We start from the raw sequence: 21,050 nt of genomic DNA on the forward strand, positions 1-21,050 counted from the left end.
TTCCAAGAGTCCGCTTTTGAACGCGTCTAGGAGAATCCAGGTGGGACACTGTTCGCTGCCCACGAAGAAGGAGGCAGCGGCAGGGCTGGCATCTTCCTCGCCTTGTCTCTGTGAGCCATCATCAGAAAGACTGCAGAGCCAGTGTTCTAAGGTATAGCTTAAGAAGCTGCGCTGAATCTGGCAGAATTTCATAGGCTGGTTGCTGAGTTCTGCACCAGCAGTTCCCACGGATTTTGGGTGGGACTGGGTAGAAAGTGAACTGAAAAACGGTAACTCCTCCCTTCCCCAAACCAAAGAGTATCTGCGGTTGGTATCAGATTATTACGTGCCTTGATCGTTAAATCTGTATTAGGAAAGCATACCCTTGTTATAAAATAGCTTCTCTTAAGTTTCTAAATCTATGCCGTGAATTCCACGTGCTTTTTAATTTCACAAGCAACTTTTTTAATGTAACTACGGTATGGTGACCCAAGACGCCAGAGCAAATTATTCGACTAAACAGTTTAAATTAAAACACATCCGGAGAACTCTGATCTGGATATGGTAGAAACACGTCAATACCTTGTGTCGGACTGTTGGGAGCTTCAAATCAGTCCTGTGAAACAACAGCCCCACGCATCACGCCCTTTCCCACCGCCCGCGCTTTCCACACACGAGCCCCTGCACCTGCACAAAGCTAGGACCCAAGTCCAGGGGCTTTGTCTCAAAAGAACAAAGATCGGCCCAGCTGCACCCTCACGGCTCCCAACGAACGCCGCCGCCGCAGGGGCCCCTCGCCGCCCACCCCGCTGCGCCCGCCCCCGCCCCCCGGCCCCGCGCCCGCTCCGCCCCGGCCCCCGCTGGCCCGCGCGCGGGGCCGCCGATCCGGGCCGCGCCTCCCGCCGGGTTACGTGGGCCCGGGGCGGGCGGCCGCTGGGCCAATGGCCGCCGCCGGGGCGGCCGCGCTCCTCCCGCGCCGCCGCCGCCGCCGCCACCGCGGGGCTGCGGGCTCCTCCCGCAGGAGACAACTGTCAGCGCGCGAGGCGGCGGCGGGCCGGCTGTCATATGACCGGCCGCCGGCCGCCCCGGCGCCGAGCAGAGCTACACGGTCGCCGCGGCCCCGCTCCCGCACGGCTGGGCGCCCGCATCGCCGCCGCGGCCGCCGCCGTGATGGCCCCGCCGCCGCGGCCGCCGCCCCCGGCTGCGCGCTGAGCCGCCGGCCCCCGAGCGCCGCGGCCGGAGCTGCAGCAGCGGCGGCGGCAGCATCATGGCCCCGACCCTGCTCCAGAAGCTCTTCCACAAGAAGGGCGGCGGCGGCGGCGGCGGCGGCTCGGCGGCGGCGTCGGCCCCGGGCCGGGCTCCCAGGGAAGGACCCGCCTTCAGGTGAGGGGGCGCCGGGGGCGAAGCGAGCGCGGCCGGCGCTGGCGGGGCGCCGGCGGCGCAGGGAGGGCGGAGGCGCTGGGCCCCGGGAGGGTCGCGCCCCGGCGTGGCCTGAAGCCCCTGGGACCGGGAAGCCCCCCTCCTTCACTTGCCCCAGCGCTCGGGCCCTTCCTCCCTTCAGAGCTCTCCGCGGTCCCCGAGGCTCCCGGCGCGCGCGGCGGCTGTGGGCGGGGGGCACTCGCCAGGACGGGGGCCCCTTCCCGGCCGGGCCGCCTGGGCGCCCCTGCGGGCGCGGCTGTCATTCTGAGGGCAGCTCCAGCCTATTGTGTGCGTGACAGTATTTTGAAGTTGGGAAGGAGCAACAGTCACGAGCAAGCCTCGTTCTTCTTTCTTGCCCTATATGCCAAGCTCTCCAGTGGATGAATGAAAGTATGTAATTTCCACATCACTTGGAAGGTTGATGCCGCATGATGTGTGGAAAGGGGGAGTAAAACGCTTTTATGACATGCCTGAGATTTTAATTTAACAAAGCTGACGCATATATTTAATAAATCCGACCTCCTGAACACACACCTTGGAATAATATTAGCTAGCATTTGCGGTGCATTTACTATCTTAAATGCTTAATGTTGATTTCTCTCACAGCCCTGTGAGGTAGATGCTATTGTAATTCCCATTTTGCAGATGAGGAAACTTAAGGTCATAGAGAACTGAAACAGCTCGCCCAAAATTCACAGTTGTCCATGGCAGAGCCTGCAGTTCGACTCAGTTTGACCACAGAATCTAGTCTTTTTAAAAAATCTGGATTTTTTTTTAAAGTTACAAGGGCTAACTTTTAAAAGATGACTTAAAATGTCCTGTATTGCCATTCAGCATACGTATGTTGAGAAGTTCATTTATTTACCTTTAACAGTTTTTCCAGCAAAGTTTTTTGAGGATCTACTTCCAACTCTGACACTCTGCTAGGTGCTTCTTGGCTAAACTGCCTTGCAAAAACAGGTTATTATTAAACAAGTCTAGGCCCAGTATAATGAACCTTTTAAAAGTTGCAAGTGATACTTTGAATAAAGTCTGGATTAAGTTTTATGTTCTAGATTTTACTTTTCTAGAATTACATTCATTTAAAACACACATGGCTCTTCAGTTGCAATTATGTGAACATTAAATACCAGTACTTTGTGTGTGTGGCTATGGTGATGTTTGGAAGGTAAATTGTGAGGGCTTTAAATTATCTGTGTTAAATTCTCATGTTTCCTTTAGGTTAACTGAATTATTATATTTGAGTAGGAGATTCTGTTTCTTTCACTGCTTTGAGTACTAGTGATGCTGTATTCCGTCTCAGAATGGTACAATTACTTCATACCCAGGGTATGTAATTTCTTCTCCTCTCTCCCAATAAACCAGCCTCAATCAAAGGAACAAAGCCTGGAGAGAAAGACACGTGTGTTACAGGGCTTCTTCTTACTGCACAGCCCTTGTCAAGGACATTTAAAGCCATTTATTGCTGGTAGAGATAATAGAGTTACACTGTCATTATTTCCTGTGCTCTCTGCCCAGTAACCCACCACCATTTCCTCCATTCCACAGTTTGAGTGTATTTTGGACAAAAAAGCTGTGGCTATATTTAGAGCCTGGCCATATTAGGGAAATTGATTCCTACTTTGTGGGAACATTTTCAGTACAGTGTTCTAACTTCCCATTGGTTTATAATGAAGACACAAAATTGTGCCAAGGACTGTTTTGTTTTTTTTTTTAAACTTGACCTCATTAGGATTTTTAACAAGTATTTGAGGTAGATGTCTTTAGGAGAATTGGATATCTCAATTGAACATCTCCTTTATAAGAAGAGTCCTTTAGCAGTTTCCCTGCAAGGGGTGACAATGGAAAAAGAAGTGAAGTAGCAGATGTCAATCAAGACCCAGGAAGATGAGGACGTATCAACCAGTGCACACCAGATCATCAAAGGACCCCCAAACAAGCCTTTCCCCTGCACTTTTCACCTAGCCTAACTCTCAGATGCTGTGTAGCCCTCCTGAGAACAGTGTCCTGGAAAATTTGCCTTTCTTGCCCTATAAAACATGACCTTATGCTTCATTTTTTCCAGATTTTACCAAATAGGAGCTGGCATGTGCTTTTTGGAGAAGTAGGTGCCTCATACAGGGGATTAGCTACCCTTGGGGACCCACTTTGTAGTTGAGATGTTGAGAAGTTAAGGTAAAAACCCTTAGGTTAAAAATTATATTCCTAACATAAATTTGTATTCTTTAGTACATTTAAAAACAGTGTGTAAACTTGTAGATCTTGAGAATGAAAACTCCTTTGAGGATTCAGGTAGACTTTGGGGGCAGTTTTGTAGCATATATTGCCATATGATTTGAGGGGAAACCTAAGTAAAAATAAGATCCAACTTTTTATATGTATATATTTTGTTTTAGTTTGTAGAAGACTTTTATATCTTTTCTCTTTCTGTGATGGACTTTCACTAGTTATTTTAAACTTTTCTCCACTTCTCTGCAGTTTTGGCCTTCACACCATTTTGCCCTGGATGTTCTCTGCTCATTTTTGTGCACTTTTAGTCTCTTCCCTGAGTTTCTTACTGTTCTCCCCCCAACCCCAACCCCATTTTCACACACTGTATATGATTATTGAGGAAATTTGTCCAATATGAGTGTCTTATTTCACAGGTCATATTCAGATCTTCATGCTTTCTGGCATTCCATCTAAGAAAGAGGATCATCACAGTCAAGATTCCTTCTTAAGTGTATTTTGTTTAGGAGCTCAACAAAAAGCCGTTTTCAGGATTTGAGGAAGAAGAGGTTGCTAGGAAAGGAATCAAGAGATTGAATTGACATGTTTGGAGTAGTAGTTAGAAAGACTATGATTTTGGTATTTGTGAAGTGTAAACTGTATTTAAAGTTATAAAATTGCATTGTGGTGTTGAAATTTGAGAGAATTCTCTCTTTGCTGGCCTTCAGAATGCTTTCACTTTTAGTGAATTGATACATAAATATATATTTGAATAATCTTTGTTCCAGAAGGATAAATTAGAGCAAAAAGATGATTTGTTTGTTGGCTCAAGTCAGAAGTAGAATTGGGTTCTTGGTTACCTTGGATTTAAGGTGAACATATTCACATAGGAATTTTTAAAAGATGGGGAGCCCACTGACTTGGATGTCTCATTCAAGTTTGAAGTTTTAAGCTTTTCTTTTTTAATGTTTTGAATAAATTAGTAAACCAGTTTTTACCTAAAACATGTATGTAACAGGAAGATAAAAAAGATGACAGGTTATCAAATGTTTTATTTTGGCCCACTTAGATGAAGTGAGTGAGCACATGTATCACCTGGGATGTGAGGCATTATTGAAAGCACTTCAGCTGCTTCGTAGCTCATTGCGTAAATGCTGGAAGGAGTAGATCGCATTCCTCCTCCTCTCTAGTCCTGAAAGTGTAAGACCAGATGACCTAGTTAGTGCTGATCCACATTGTTCTGTTAGGACAAATTTAAGTAATCTGCTACAGGGTTGGTATAAGGATAATTTAATCCATTTATCATGATTATCAAATAGGATCTGCTGCCCATGTGCTTGTGATGTCCTTTTCCATCTGTACAAATCCAGGTAGAACACCTATGGTCCTACTGGAGTTTGCAGTCCAAGTGAAGACAGATTATACATCATGATCAGTAAACAGCAAACTACTCATTGGAAATTACTGAACTATAACAAAAAGATAATTCAAACACTGATAGACAGTAAATCTTTACATTAATTACAGCATTAAGAGCTCAGTGTTCTCGTCCTTGGGGTGACTGAAGCCAGGCATTTGACTTACCCTTCCCTCACAGGGAAATTACAGAGAAGTGCTTCATCCACTCCCAGTGCCACTTCCAGGATACAAGCATTTCTAATGGGATTTTGGGGAGTAGAGAGGAGAATATTCTGGAAAAAACACAGCTTATATCTCTCCACTTGTATTTTTAATGCCCTTAACATAGACATGTGAAACATAAGTAGCAGTTTTTATTTCTTTTTACCGCTCTCTAAAAGTCCCCCTGCACTTCCCTTGCCTGCTGTTTTGGGTTTTTTGGCATGTTCATCACATCATCTTCCCCTTGCCCCTAGATATGCCGTACACCATGTGGGGTTATTGGAGATTTTGTCAGAGGTAAAGGAGGGACTGTTTCATCTAATGCAGTGGGTTCTGTTAAAAGCATTTGGAAGATACATTGAGAACATTAGTTTAGTCCTGCCTCATGCACCATGTCAGCATGTCATCAAACAAGTCTTTCCATTTCTCTGCTCCTCAGTTTTGTCATTTGTAAATAATGGCACCAGCCCTGTGTAATAGGGCTGTGGTGAAGAGGTAATATAAAGAGTTTGAAAATCTTTGAAAAGAATAAAATGCAGTACAGTATGATTTTAAGCATTACCAAGAGCCTTTTAAGTCAGGGAGTTTTGCATTATTCATATTGAGGCTTTACTGAAGTTGAACCATTTTTAGAGACCGTTTTCTTTCTATAGATGAAAACTTGGGACTGAACTGAAGAGACATTTGCTCTCTTTTTTTTTTACCTTGATGTTGTCAGGGATGAAATAGAGACCCTAAGTTTAGAGAGTGTTAAAGATACCCAGCAGGCAGGAACTCAGGCCTGGATGGAGGTGAGTGCAAGTTCAGAATTATTTTTAGGAGTACAGTGTGTGCATTTTTCAGAATTATATGCAAGCTTTCCTTAAGTATAAAATCTTGTTAGCTGAAGGAGGTAATTTCTTAAACAAAATGATACAGCCTCACGATAGGTAATACTCTGCAGCAGCGAATTCATTATTTTATATGTACGTGTATACACGCATGCATATATATACACAGGGAAAGGTATTCATGATAGAAAAAGTAAAAACAGGATATATATTTACATGAATATTTAAGAACAGGACTGTGTCATTGATTATGCATGTATGGAAGAGGATTAGCCGCACTCTATTCCAGCCAGTGCCTCACAAAGGTTGGGTAAAAACTCAATTTTTGTGTGTGTGTGTTTTTTGTTGTTATTTTAGATTTTGCTCTAATGAATTTGTGTTGCTTTTGTGATTTAAATAATTTTAAATGCTAAACAGTCTTTGAATTATTTTACACTATGAGGGAGAGGGTAAAGATAACATTTGTGGAGAAACCTGATTTGAATAGAAACTCTTCATAGAAATTTTCATCTTGATTAAAGTAACTGGTAGTTCCTGCTATTAAAAGTAATATGCTGTGAATTTTAATGTATTTAAAGCCTAAGTTCATTATGGACCTTAGGAGGCCAATTTAATTGTTGATGTTGATAACTGTAGGCAATGTATATGTGAAAAATTTGTATTGTTGAATGGGGCCACTGCCTCCCCTGAGCCTGAGCCCAGCGTGATCTTCACTGGGGCTTGGAGCACAGTTTGGGAGCTGCATGCGGGTCTACAGCTGGTGACACAGAGGGACCTAATTAAGATGTATTTGAAATATGCTTATAAAAAGTGACACAGCCTTTTAGATTTGGGGGAACTTGGGTGAGTTAAGGAGCTTGGATTAAGGTGTTTTCAAAGCTAAGACATTTATTCTAATTTTAAGTTCTGACATATGAAGTGCTCACGTAGTTGTATCATCATTTGACTTTAGTAGGTGGTACTGAAAGATGGGGCAGGCATATGGTCTTTTGATGCACTGAGTTTAGCTATAAAGAGAGCTGGGTTCTGTTGTGGCTGTAAGGTTGTGTTTTTTGTGGTTTGCTTGTGAGGTCATCTTAAGGAAGCCACTCTGCTGTTGTGTTTCCTTGCTAAGGGGAGTTGTAAAAGACTGTCTTTGCACTTGTGAGAAATGTTTTGACTGCCTGGGGTGGATGAATCTGATCTGGTAACTGGTAATGTGATTATTTCTCCAGCCACTGTTTTTCTTGGTGTGGGTGAAAAGGAACAAATGATTTATCCTGATGGTACCAGTTCCTTGCTAGTGTGAATCTTAAAGCCTGCACTATGAGATCATGTCCTTGGCTGTAAAAGCCTTTCCTTTGTGTATTAGAGTGCTGAAATATTTGGTGAGTTCCTACTTACCAAGTGTTCTTTATCTCAGGTTTGTGAAAAATGGTTATTATGTAAAAAAGAAAAAACAGGATGGACTTTTCCAGCTAACTGGACATCTAAAAGTGATTTCCCCAACTCCACCCGGTCTGTAAATGGAACATCCATGACTCACTCCTCAGGGCCACACAGGGACTTTTGTAACCAGTGTTTGAATGCGAGGGTGGGATGGGGATGGAAAGAGATGGGCTGGCATCCCCCTTGTGTTCAGCCAGAATCTGTCCAGCTGCCTTTATAATGGACTTCTGAAAAGGACAGTGTGCCTTCTCACACATCATGCTACGTGTTTTTTTTCATATTGCATTTTCTGTTTGTGTCAAAAAATACAATATATTAAGTGCAATAAATGCAGCCATTAATACTATGAGGTCATGAATAAGTGTTGTAAAGAGTATTCTTTCTGCTACTTGGGATTTTAGTATTAGCATGAGTCTGGATCCCTGATTATGTATTACTCTCTCTTTAACTGTATGCTTTTCTTTTCTACGTATATTTAGAATATTTTTCTAGTTATTTGTCCCTGTACTCTTACTTATTTTGTAGATTATATTCCAGAATGTGTACCCAGCATAGTGTTTCAAAGAGATGTGTACTGCTTTATGATAATTTTATCAACTATACCTGACTTTTTTTTTTTAATCATAAATAAGAACATTTCTGTATTGGATGCAATACATCTTTAGAGAAATGTTCACTGGCATTTGATTAGCCACTGATGTCTAATGGAAAATGACAACCAATTCAGTGGGTATCTGAGTGAGAGTGGGCTCTGGTGCAGTAGAAATTCAGTCCCCAAGAGCTGAGGGAAATGGATTGAAAACCTGCATTATCTAGTGGGGACCTCTGTCTAGTTCCCAGTAAGGATAATCACATGTTGGAAGTTACTATTTATGCAGCATATGTGTTTATTATGGAAATGTTTTTCTAGGAAAATTGATACACTTCTTATTGAATACACCCTAGTGTACCTTGTGTAATAGACAATCAGTAGAAATTAAACATGTATATTAATTTACTTGACAATTTAAAACAACTTAAGAAATATAGTGACTTTAGAAGTGTGTTTTTCCTTGATTTAGATAGACCTGTGACCCTGTAATACTCAATGTGGCATTGCCAAAATTTAATGGTCAGTTACTGTTCAATTTTATTTATGGCCTATTCTGACAAAAAGGTGTGTGTGTGTGTGTTTAATATTTTATCCATGAAAATTTTCACAGAATACATTAACATTTACTTTGATAGTTTTATAAACAGAAAAAGAGAATTCACTTACAAGTAAGTATACATAAGTCAGTTCAATGGCATTGAGTAGATTTTTATGTTTCATCGGATAAATTCTGCAAACTAAACTTTCATTCAGTTGTCATGGCAACTCCGTTTCTCCACAAGCTGAGGACAAGTTAGATGTTAACCTGCACATTCCTCAGGAGATGAAGCAGGTGTTGCTTTAGGATGTGTTAGGAAGAAACAAAAAAAACACTAGTCTGATCAGTTCAGTCTTAACACCTTATAAATACTTCACGCTGCCAGCTTTCCCCCCAGGCACCCAGAAAATAGGATGTTTTCTTGTTTCCGTCTTACAGTTGTAATCTTTAGGGTTATGGGGAAAAATTATTTGTCATTATTTGGGTCTTATTTAAGTCACCCCATTTACTTAAAGTCTTGTAAAATATGATTGAGAAATAGTGACAAAAATATCTCTTAAGTTTGCCACTTTTAAGTATTCATTTGGAAGTAATGGAATGAAACAGGAAAATGTACATGTTATGGTTAGAATGTGGATGTGGGAGTTCTAAACCCCAGCCCTGCCATTGTGTCTGTAGTGCCTGATGCAGTGCTTGGCAAGAAGTTACCTTTAGTACAGACTTGGTGAATGAATGAATGAATGAATGAATGATTATAAGAGTTTTTTTAGTAGGGAACTGCCTTTCTTGATGTTTCTGGCATGCATTGTGACATTGTTTATGAGAATCTTGTTATATGCCACTTAGTTCCCTTTTATCCATTAATGATAATGAATAGTTTTTCTGGTATCAAAAGCATAGGGCAAATACTCTGAAGGGAACTGCTCCCTCTTTAAAAAAACAAACAAAATAAAAGACACTTAAGTAATATGTCTGAGACCTGGTTATAAAATCCCACAGCTGTTGAAAGCAACCTATTGAAAAAGTATTTCAGTAGTATCTGTGAACAAGTAAGCTGTGTGTTGATAAATGTAAAACTCTGTTTTATACATTTTAGATTAATTTGAATTCTTGTGTGACTTGGTAAAACTGAAATACATTATAGTATGAAATTAGCTAAGTGGTTCTTTTAAATTTAAGATGCAGCACACCTAATTATAAAAATAGCATTGGTATTCCAAACCCTGCAGAGACCCTTTGCATGTTACATGGAGTAAGTGCTTCAGAAAAAAGATGGAGTCATCCATGCTTTCAATGTATGATTTTTCCATTTGAGAAACTAACTTAGAATGGGTTTAAAGATCTGACATGTTCTTTAAGAAGCTTTAACCCAAACTAAAATATCATAAATGATGATCTACATTGTGTGAGGAAGTGAACTATGAGTAAACATTTTCCCCAAGCATATCAGGCAATGACTGTTTGCTTAAGAATGACACATTGAATAAGTTAGTTGCTAGGACAGAAGGAGGTAGCAGGAACAACTGTCTCTGCCCAAAGGGTGAAGGACCTCTGGTAGCCACTGGGTTTTTTCCGAACATGTGGGTCTCTATGGAGACCCTCTGAACACTGGTAATACCTGGCCCCTGCTATGGGATACTATGCATTGCTTAGTGCCATATGTTCCTGAAACACTGCTTAGAAATTATGATTTGATTTTGTTTAAGATAATGAATTCTTTATTGTACCTGATTAAAAATCAAACAATATGAAATGATATACATTGAAATATTAAGCCTCTCACTTAACACCCCTAATCTTTTTTCCCAAGGGCTGCCATTATTTTACCAGTTTCTTTTATATACTTGAAGAAATATTCTGTCCAAGTACAAGAAGAAAAATTTCTCTTACGTTCACACACAATGGTAGTTGCTGTATACAGTTCTGCATTTTGCCAATAGTTGCCTAATAGTCCATTGGATAAATACAAGTACAATACTTTATTTCACCCAGTGGTTCTTAAGTCTGGCTGGACATTAAAGTCACCAACAGAGATTTAAATGCCCACTCTGCTTTCAGAGATCCTGATTTAATTTTTAATTGGTCTGGGTTGGCGCCCTTCTTGTCTGTTTTATGAAATCTTCCCCATGTAATTTTAGTGTGAAGCCAAGCACAATAATTTTAACCAGTCCCCTTTTCATGTATATCTAGATTGCCTTAAGGCCTTTTTGTTAGAGATGGTGAACTTCCTAGTCAGAAGGTCTTACACATAAGCTCAGGTATATTTCTAGGATAAGGAACCAGGATGGAATTTCTGCCAAACTGTACCTCAGAGATATTGTGCCTTCTTACATTCATATTAACAGCATACAATATTGCCTGTTTAGTGGAGATAATTTAAAGTACCCTCAAGAAACAGTGCTGGTCGGATGGTGGTAAAACTTGGACCTTATTAGCCCACTCTTAGTAGTTGCTGATCACTTGTCTATTCCAACGTCTGTGCATATTGTTATAAGCTCTTTTGCAATTCAATTTGGCAGTGTTAGCTAGACATAAAAAATGATTGTACTTTTTTGACTCCAGTGATTTAGAAGAAAAAGTTCTTTGCATGAAGATGTTTAAAAAAAAAGCAAAATAAGTTTGTGCATGGAGACGTTATTTAGACATTATCATTATAATGATAATATAAAAAGAATCATAATAGTTGTCTAACAGCAGGGAAGTGGCTAAATTTTTATGCTAGCTTCATGGGATATTATGTGATGGCTAAGTGATTTTGAAGACAGTAATGATAAATACATGAATATGTAAATATTAAATAGCAATATATTAATATTTTAAATACAATGAGTTAATTGTTTGTAATACATATAACAATCAATATAGTAATATTTAACATAACAGTAGTAATCAAATGTTTGATATGTTAAATTTAAAAAGCTCCAAAACCAATTAGTACCTACAAGATGAATACATTATTAAAATATATAAATATATGACCAAGGACTAAAAAGGAAAACAGAAAAATACCGTAGTTGATATGATGGAGTAATGAACTTATAGGTAAATGTCCTTTTAAAAAATAATTCCTTTACTGTTATAAAATTGTGTGAGGAAAAATAATAAAAATCAGGGAAAAATTAAATTCTTTTATGATGCAAATAGCCATTTGTGGTTTTAAAGATATTTTTTCATATTGTAAACCTCATTAACTAGTGAAGACAAATTACATAATATGTATGTAAATGGCTTCTCTGAACTCTTTTAAGATGCCTATGAATAACTATTTGTGAAAGATTTTAAATTCTGCCCTTTAATATTGGTAGAAAATAAAACCGCATCATGTGCTGGGCACTGTGCTGAGTTGCTTTTACTTATATCGTCTCATTCATGTCTCAAGTTATCCTTTGGGGGTAGGTATTTTTATTAGCTAACTTATAGGATATAAAGTTACATTAATTCATAGATGAAATCATTGAGGCTTGCTTGAGATTACTGAGTGTTTAACTATGACACTGGGAATTCAAACTCAAGTACACTGAGTTCTTTATTGATATATGATCTGTATTCCCTCTGCAGGTTACTATTTGAAGTACCTGAGAGATTAAGAATATACAGTAGATTCTGTTGGGATTATAAGGAAATATGAAGTCTTAAGTATTATTTCTTGAGAACTTTCTATTTAGTTGTGCAAATAATAGATACTAAGTGTAAAAAAACTAATGGGTAATACAAGGCAATAGACTTCAGGGCCAAGTCTCTAATGTCAGATTAGGATGAAAGCAAGTAAGCAAGTAGTAAGGGCTCTTTAGTCCGGGATAGTTAGGGGAGTCTTTACCGAGGAGGTAAGATCTGATGGGTAGAATTCAGAGGGGTGCAGAGGATGAAGACTTTTTTACCTTAGAGGTGTTCTGGATTAATGAATGGACCGGTTTCTTTGAAATAAGCATGATCTTTTGAGGCAAGATCCATTGGGACCAGATTGTGCAGAGCCTTGAAAGTGTTAAATTTTAAATTTAGGTGATTCCAAAGAATAGATGGGGGAATCTTCAATCTGTTCTTTAGGATTAATAGAATAGGGACTTTGTTATGGATTTGCATTCTTGAATTCAGAATGACTCCCCTACCTGTGATATAGGCCACATTATCCTAAGTTTTTTCATCTGTAAACTAGACGTATAAATCACTTTTCTTTCAAGGTTTTTCTGAAGACTAGAGATAATATAGGCTAGTCATACCCGACAGTGCTTGCACCTATCAGGTCTAATAAATGGCTGCTCTCATAACTCTCAAAGACTTAAATATTATCTGTCTCTTCCTCCAGCTTCTCCAACTAATTCCTGTATTAATCCCATCTCTGGGTTTCTCCAGATTGTAGGGAAATGGCAAATAGCTTGTGGTCATCAAAAGGTGGAACTTCTCTAAAGACATGGGGAGTCACTGCAGTTCAAAGTAGTGGATTGGCCAGGCTTGGTTAGCACAAGTGCCTTAACTTAAATTTTGGTGCTGGGATCTGAGTTAATACAGTTTTACTGTATGTAATATCAGCAAGCAGAACATATCTGTATTCCTTAGTCTTCCCCCTCTTATTCAGTCCTAGACCTCTCAGCTCCAAATGGAAAAGGCAAAACTGATACATACCAATAACCTCAGGGTCCCAACTTTTTGGCTTCCTTCACAGGCTATGGCAAAATCCATACTTTGTAAACCTATCAGATACAGATATTCCTTTTTATTTTTTAAAATAAAGACTTTGTTTAGAGCAGCATTAGGTTTACAATAAAATTGAGGGAAAGGTACAGGAATTTCCTATCTACACCACTTCTGCACACATGCATGGCCTCTCCTATTATCAACATCACTCACCAGACTGGTACATTTTTCAAGGATAAACCTACATCGACACATCATAATTGCCCCAAATCCATAGTTTACCTTAGGGTTTACTCTTGGTATTTTACATTCTGTAAGTTAGGAAAAATGTATAATGACATATCCATCACTATAGTATCAGACAGTGTGTTTTCACTGCCCTAAAAATCCTCTGTGCTCTGCCTATTCATCTCTTCTACCACCCCCAGATACCTCTCTTTATATCTCCGGAGCTCCTTTTTCTCCATAAGTAGTTTCCTGACAGCTCTACTTCTTGTACTGATTTATTTCCCAAACATTTGTGAAGAACCAGTGGTTGCTTATCCTAAAACTCCAGACTTACAATAGGGAGAGGAGTTTGTGTTTGAAGACTAACTAATTCAGTTACTCAGAATAGTTAGATTTTTATAAACAGAGAGGCATGAGAAGGGAAAAAGAGGGAGAGGCAGTTGTCTTAAAAGCTAGAAAAAGGAAAAGCTTCCAATTGTCCTGTAATCTTACCTTACTGAAGTGCTAGGTACTGCCCCAACTGTATGGGATGCTAGTTCAGCTAATATGCCAAGGGAAGGGTGCAGCCTCTGCTTGCTCCAAGTAAAGCTGTTGAAAAGCAGTCTAGTTCCAGTAGGTGCAAACCCACACCTTATAATTTGTTCATCATTGTGTCTTCCTTTTTCCAGTCTTCTTCCCTTCAAATATAGTTTAGAATGGACTTTGATCTTGCAGCTGATTACTAGGCCGTGCTGCTCTTTAGATTACCCCAGAGAGTACTGAGTTTTACCATTAAAGCCAATACTGTGTTTAACCCAGAGGTAGAAAAGTGAGTTGCCTTGAGCTTGCCTTGACCCACTAGCATGTTTGGTAGCTGTTTAAGAGGAAGATTCTTTTCAGAATTGTATCAAAATTAGCATTCAATTGTCAAAATTTTTGTGGTCCAATCAGCAGACCATATATAGTAGGTAACCTCCCTGGGGTTAAAGTATTGCTGTACTGTGTTAGACTTGTGCTATCTCCCTTTATTTTAGAAACCTTTATGTGCAAGGCACTGGACCCTTGATACCCCAGAGACAGGTATTTTTATTGGCGGAGGGGGACAGTTATTTTCAAGGATAAAACAGCAAGGTCTCAGTTCTCCTTTCAAACAAATCCTAAAGTATTAATTAATCTATCAGTTATCACCCCTCCATTTAGAAGACACCCTTCTTCTTCCTATCCCAGAAAAATTTTAGATGTGGGAGCTTGACCAGCTCTGTCCTAAGCAGTGTGGCAAGCAGGCTTCATGTTTCTTTTTGGGGGTTGAGATTCTCTATAAAGATTCGAGAATGATTAGGTCCTGTGTGGCTTTTTAGGGTCAGAAGAGGAGGTCATTTGACCTACACTGGTTTAGGCTCTGGTGGCCTAAAATCCTCACAGCTGGAATTCTCCATCTGGTCCCATCCAATTCCAGAGCCTGGCCCAGTCTTGCTTACTAGGATTTGAGGCTGAGATGTGGCACCAAAACTTACCAAGTAATTAAGGGTTTATGTATCTTCCACTGCATTCTCTGAATGTAGTTTCCTTGAGGACCTAACTGGTATGCATGCAGGAATGTACTTGAGGCATATTTCAGGGGAAAAGCTGGTAGGAAAGATGTGAAAGTGATGGGGAAGGAACTGTAAACAGAAAGAATAAGTTTTTAAAAAGTAGCAATATATAAAATAACTTAAAGGTTTTGAGTCTGAGTAACCTGGAAGAATGGTAGCATAATTAGTGGAACTAGGGCAGTTAGAAGGAGAAATGGCTTTTAAAAAGGGAATAAATACTTTTGGCTTTGTACATGTTGAATTGGGGTGCAGTTGGACACTCTAAGCAGGGATGTTATATGAAGCAGTGGTCTTCTGGGGGGGGCATTAAGCCCATATTTGCCAGGGGCCCAGGAAATCCGTATTTTGCTTTTAAGACCTTTCTTTCAAGATTTCTTTTGTCAAATTCTATCCTTTCTTCCAAACTTCTCAGCTGCCACCTCTGATTGTCTTTACTGATAAATCCCAAATGAGCATGACCTCTGAACTCCTAAACTCAGTGTTTTTTGTTCTTTAAAGCACTTATAGCATACTTCTAGCTGGTTTTCTAATTATCCAAATACTACCAGATTATAATGGAATGCAGGAACACTATATGTATGTTCCTGTAGTGCATAGCATAGCACTGGGTACATCAAGAAGAGCTCAGTAAATTTTAAATACACTTATTTGAACCTGTTTGTTTTCAGGTTCAAATTCAGCTAGTACCACTACTTAGATAAATATAAATTTATTATCCATTATATAAAGTTCCTTTTAAAACTTTTGAATAAGTTTACTCTTTGAAGCTTTAAGAACATCTCCCAGTGTATTTCAAAATTTAACGAATACATGTTTACCCTGTCCATGCCTCTTGCTGCGTTTACAATCTTTTTTGTTTTTCCTTACAGTCACAGGATTATGTAATTTTTTAAACCTAAGAGACTCTTCTTTATAGATTGTTCTATTTTTTCTGTTTGAGTTTAGACCTCTAAGGTTCGCTGCTGAGAAATGAATTTCATAGTATTAAGAGTTTACATTTCTGTAGCTTTTGTCTGTCACAGAATAGCTTGAACACCATCTTTACCTAAACTGACCAGACCTTTGCCCAAACTAAAACTCACTTGCTGCTTACTTATCTGTTCAGAGAACTGTGAAAAACCTCACTGTGTATTCCCTTTTGTTTGGCATTTTACTGATGAAAATGTTTAGTGCCATTTATAAATGTGGCCCTATCCCTGCACATTCTGTCACTCAGATTTGTTTTGAAAATGTTCACTTCAGTCTTCACATCCATCACTGAAAGACCACTCTGTTTATATATCTCCTTCCAGAGAAATGTTTGTTTATTCCTATCTTTGTTTTCTGGTCCTATCCCAGTTCTCTGTCCAATATAAATATTCTACTATTATATCCTCATAAAAACAAGTGGCTAGATACCTGTGTGCTAAGGCGGTTCATACGGTAAGAATGTTACTAAAGATGAGATACAGATGAATAAAGAAATACTTGTGTTAGGTTCTCATGGCCCTAGTTTTTTTAAAAAAAAAAAACAAATCTAAGTTTCCTAGTGTGTAAATCATATACTATTATAGCTCAAGGACTATCAGAAGTTCATTCCTCTCATTTGAATTTTGTGGGTATCTGTTTTGAAAGAAGTGGACCAAGGAGGGCTTGAAAACATTTATTTCACCCATAACTGTGGCTGTCCTCAAATGGTAATGAGAGTTCAAGTGGTTTTTATTTTCCAAACAACCAGCTTAGTTTGGGAAGAGGCTCTAGTGGTTATCCTCTGCAACATTTATTTTGTGAGATTCTTGCTCCCTGTTTCCTAGAGAGGTAGTGACAAATTAACCGGAGTCGAGCTATTGCAGTTTTGATCTCCTGAGGTTTCCTTCTTCTGATTTTTTTGCAGTTTCCTCTTCACAATGCTGTACCTTTCATTTGCCATTCAGTTGATTTAGAGGAGGTAATTTCCTAGTGGGGGAGGGGTAGGAGCACTAGGGGGGGAGATTATTTTCTGAGTGTTGCTTTTCAAGGCCCTAAGATTTCTTTCAATCCCCATCAGTGATTTGAGTTTCACATCTGAGGCAGTAGCACCTGTGCCTCCAGGTGGCAGCTGCTGTCTCCCACTTGTACTGGACCATCAGGGATTGGAGGAACTTGTACTTAGTGTTGGAAAAGTTAGGAATATTCCCAGCTCCCAATGAGTGCAATTAGCCAGACATCCTCTTAATTGAATCATTTCTTTTCCTTGCCAAAGGCAAAGATTTGTTTAGCCTATGAAATGCAGTGGTGATGGTTTCAAAGCAGAAACAAGCTGTGCTGAAGATTTAAGATGCTGAAGTTAGGAATTACATGTGATGTGAACCAGTTTTTCCCATGGCTTTCTTTTCTAGGAATTGGGGTGAGAGGTACATATTATTTAAATATGCTCTTCTGTGTTAAAGATCAGTGTTACAGAGAAGTATAATTCATATGATGGACTTAACTGGAATAGCTCACATTTACATGTTTTTCCCCCCCAAAGCAATATATTTATGTTATAGAATAGGAAGCAGGCTCACTGGCCAAGGTCGCAGAGATAGTTGCCCATATGGGTAGGGTCAGATCTGGAACACAGGCCTCTTGATTCCTGCATTGCGCCTCAGCCAATTTTTAGTCCTACATGTATGGCAAGTTTTCTTGTTTTGCACTTGTTAAGAGTTATTATGAATTTGTAGCTGAACTGCATCTTTTTTTATTTTTAATGACCATAAATCTGCATTATTTTGTGTGTTGTTGAAACTTTCTGTTCTTTTTATTAGATTTGTGCCCTTTTCTGTGAGGTTCTTGGAACAGTAACATGCAACTCTTAACGATCAACTCTGAAGGTTGCTATTTGGCTGGCCCTGTCTCATTTCTCTTTGTTCTTCCCCACACATACCTTAAACCAGTCAAAGTGAACTTGTCTCAGTTCCTCAAATGATATTGAGCTTTCCCTTCATGAAGACTGCTTTGCCTGGAACTTCCTTCCTTCCACTTTTAACCTAACTACTGCCTGATGTGGTGATTAGAGAGGACTTGGACTCTGGAACCTAACTTCAGATTTCCAGTCCTGACACATCACTGAAGAGCTGTGTGACCTCGAGCAGGTTACCTAGCTGCTCTGCACTGTGATGCTGTTTCCTTGTTGGTACGTTGGGAATAATAGTAACCACCTTGTGGTGTGGTTAAGAGATTGAAATGGGTTTGCTCTTGCTTTAAGAACAGGGCCGGGTACGTGCGAGGTGAGTGCTCCCATAGCTGGAAGCCTTTGCCGGGAGTGCCCCCGCCCCCTGGCGGACTAGATGGCCCTGCTCTTTCCCCTTCGCATCACTGCCTTGATGCCCCATCCTGCTGGATTCCAGTCACCTGTGCAGGACGCCCCCACCCCTCTGCAAGGGCCAAGGGTGATCTTGCCACGTCTGTGCTGTTCACTTTAGAATACAGTGCCTGGCACACACATAGGCACTTGAGAAATGTCCGAATTAATGAATGTTTAAATAAATGAATAAGCAAGGCCCCATTAACTCATATTTGTAAGCTTAATGTCTTTGATCTCAGTTTCCCTTTCTGTTATAAAGATCTTTCTAACTTCTATTTGCGGCTTTTGTTGGGGGTAGTTTTAGAAGAAGGAAATGGTAGAAAAGGTCATCTTTTGGTTTAGTTTAGGTTTCTTTATGGAAGTTTTTGAAGTTGTAACATGTTATTACTCAGTGTAGTTTGTTCCCTGAGAGAAGAGGCTGTACAGATGGACAGGCCTCTCGAAAAGTTGCTTTGTTCTTTAAGTTGGGTTAGAGTAAATTCCACAAAGAACAGGCTAGACTCATGAGGAACACCCTGTTGATGTCGACCACACTTTGGATTTAACTTAATAACTATCACAGTCTCCCTGGAAATCACAGGATTTCCCGACATTCAGCTTTTGTTGGCATTCAGGTGTGCTGGGGCCATAATGCAGCAGAGAAGCCACTTGACTTTTTCCCCTTACAAGTTCCGTCTTTAGTCAGGAATAAAAACAATGTCAAAGGAAAAGCTTATGCAAGAGTAGAATAGTTTCTGGCTGAAAGCTAGAATTTTTTCCCTACTTTAGGGGTGGCAGTCATCTGGCCTGGTCTTGGCAGGAGTGGTGGGTATTCTAGGTGAAATAATGCCTTACTTAGGGAGAGGGTTTGCTTTGCTGCTATGATTCTTTTGTTTAAACCACTAAAGGTTTGAAGAGAGATTAGCAGCTTATTGCTATAGAATCTCTTGGATTTTCAGGGGGCAGTAGTGAAAAGCAAACTCCAAACTGGACATTCACAATAGTATAATTTGAAAAAAAATTCCTATCTCTTGAGCTTGCTTCTGCCTTCTTATATCTAATCTGCCTTAAAAGAATGGTGATAATAAAATACAGTAAGCACTGCCCATGTACAGGCATTGTTCTGAGCATTTTCCATATACAGCCAGTGTATACATGTTCAGTGTGTATAGTTTGTTTACATAGCCTTGCTGTCGTCCAAAGAAAGCAAGGCAAAAGACATGGCCGTTGAAAATGTATGCCTGTTGGATTTGAACCCCGCCTCTTCTTACTAGCTGTGTAATTTTGGGCAAATTACTTTCCATCTCAATTTTCATATCTATGAATGGAAATAGAGTCCCTATTAGATGAGATAGTGAGAGCAAAGTATTACGCTAGGCCCATAGCAAGCTGCTCAGTTGTGTTAGCTAAGTGGGCACTTAACCATTTGTTATGCTGTCTTCAACCTTTGGTTGTGACTGGTGTCCAGGGAAATTTATGCAGATTTTCAGAGCATTCCTGCTATGGCCCCAACAGGGAAGTTAAGCAGGTGCCTTTATCAGCACCTCTGATGATGTTGTCATTGTCTCCCCAGATGGAAAGAAAGCACTACACCCTCTGCCCAGGCTTCCCAGACCTTTCTTAGTCTCTAGTCACACCTTGTCATCGATTCTTTCTTCCTTTGTGGACTTGGAAAAAATTGGAGCAGTGTGTTTCCCCACACTGGGAAGTGATGGTGCCTCATTGAACCACTCTGTTTCTGAGAGCAAGAGAAGACCGTGATGCATTCATGGTTTCTCAGCATCTTGAGATTACTCTTCGTAGAGCTCTGCCTTCCTCCGAAAACTAGTCTTCACATCCTTGGTTTTTGATCTGTGTCCTGCCATCCTTCCCTAAAGAGCAGAGCCTCTAAAAGGGCAGAATTGGTGTGTGTGTATAAAATAACAGGCTTTTACTACTTGGAAGGCTTTTTCCCATAGTGAAGATGTGGTAAAGATATTACTATGTTATGAAATGGCTATATTACAGGTTAACCTGGTTTTTGTAGTTACTATGACCACCCTTTAAAATAACATTTCCAATATGTGCTTTGACCTGTAAAAGTAAACTAATGAGTGAAGTTACAGAGCTCATGTAATAAATTTTCATTCAGAAGTATTTATTGAACATCTCCCACATTCCAGGTACAGTGAATTGGTAGAATACAAGAATGAATAAGATACATCCCTTCCCTTGAGCAGTCCAGTGCGTGGTTTATTCCACTGTGTCCCACTGTAGCATGTATAATAGGAACTAACAGTGTCCCAAAAGGTAGAGGCAGGGAGGTCTTACAGACGTGCTCAACACGTGTTTGTTAAATGATTAAGGTCTTGAAGCTCGGGAGATTTCCTTCATTTTTCAGTTTTCTTTTTCACTTAGCACTTTCTTAGCCTTTTATCTTTACATTTAGAGAATTAAATAAATACAGTATATATATTTAAGTCATATTGATATTTGAGCTCATAATTTTTTTATTGTTGTTGTCTTTCTATTTTGTCTGCCTATGACTTTCTAAACATAAGTACCAGGTAAATGATTAGAATTTGGTTACTAGTTCTCAAAGCATCCTTAACTCAGTGGAATGGAGATCGATGAGGGTGAGAAGTACGTTGTGGAGGAGAGGGCAGCAGAGAGAAGGTGGAGTTTTCTGATAGGAATTTGTGTTTTCTCCCTAAACTCGCAGTCAGTATTGCTTCCAGTCACC

The 21,050-nt window shown here is 40.0% G+C and overlaps 1 protein-coding gene across 2 annotated transcripts in view; it reads left to right on the forward strand.

Annotated features, from left to right (window-relative positions):
* The first annotated feature begins 1,011 nt into the window (after positions 1–1,011).
* Positions 1,012–21,050, forward strand: part of FNIP2 (folliculin interacting protein 2) — a 124,153-nt gene continuing 104,114 nt past the window's right edge. Inside the window, exon 1 of one of the 2 annotated variants that reach the window (XM_036887722.2) lies at positions 1,012–1,362. In XM_036887722.2, the coding sequence (XP_036743617.2) occupies positions 1,247–1,362 (116 nt within the window). In that variant the 5' untranslated portion in view covers positions 1,012–1,246. The remainder of the gene's footprint in view (positions 1,363–21,050) is intronic. The other variant, XM_036887723.2, reaches the window with a different exon arrangement.

The sequence above is a fragment of the Manis pentadactyla genome, chromosome 1 (genome assembly GCF_030020395.1).
Source record: "Manis pentadactyla isolate mManPen7 chromosome 1, mManPen7.hap1, whole genome shotgun sequence".
Lineage (NCBI taxonomy): Eukaryota > Metazoa > Chordata > Mammalia > Pholidota > Manidae > Manis > Manis pentadactyla.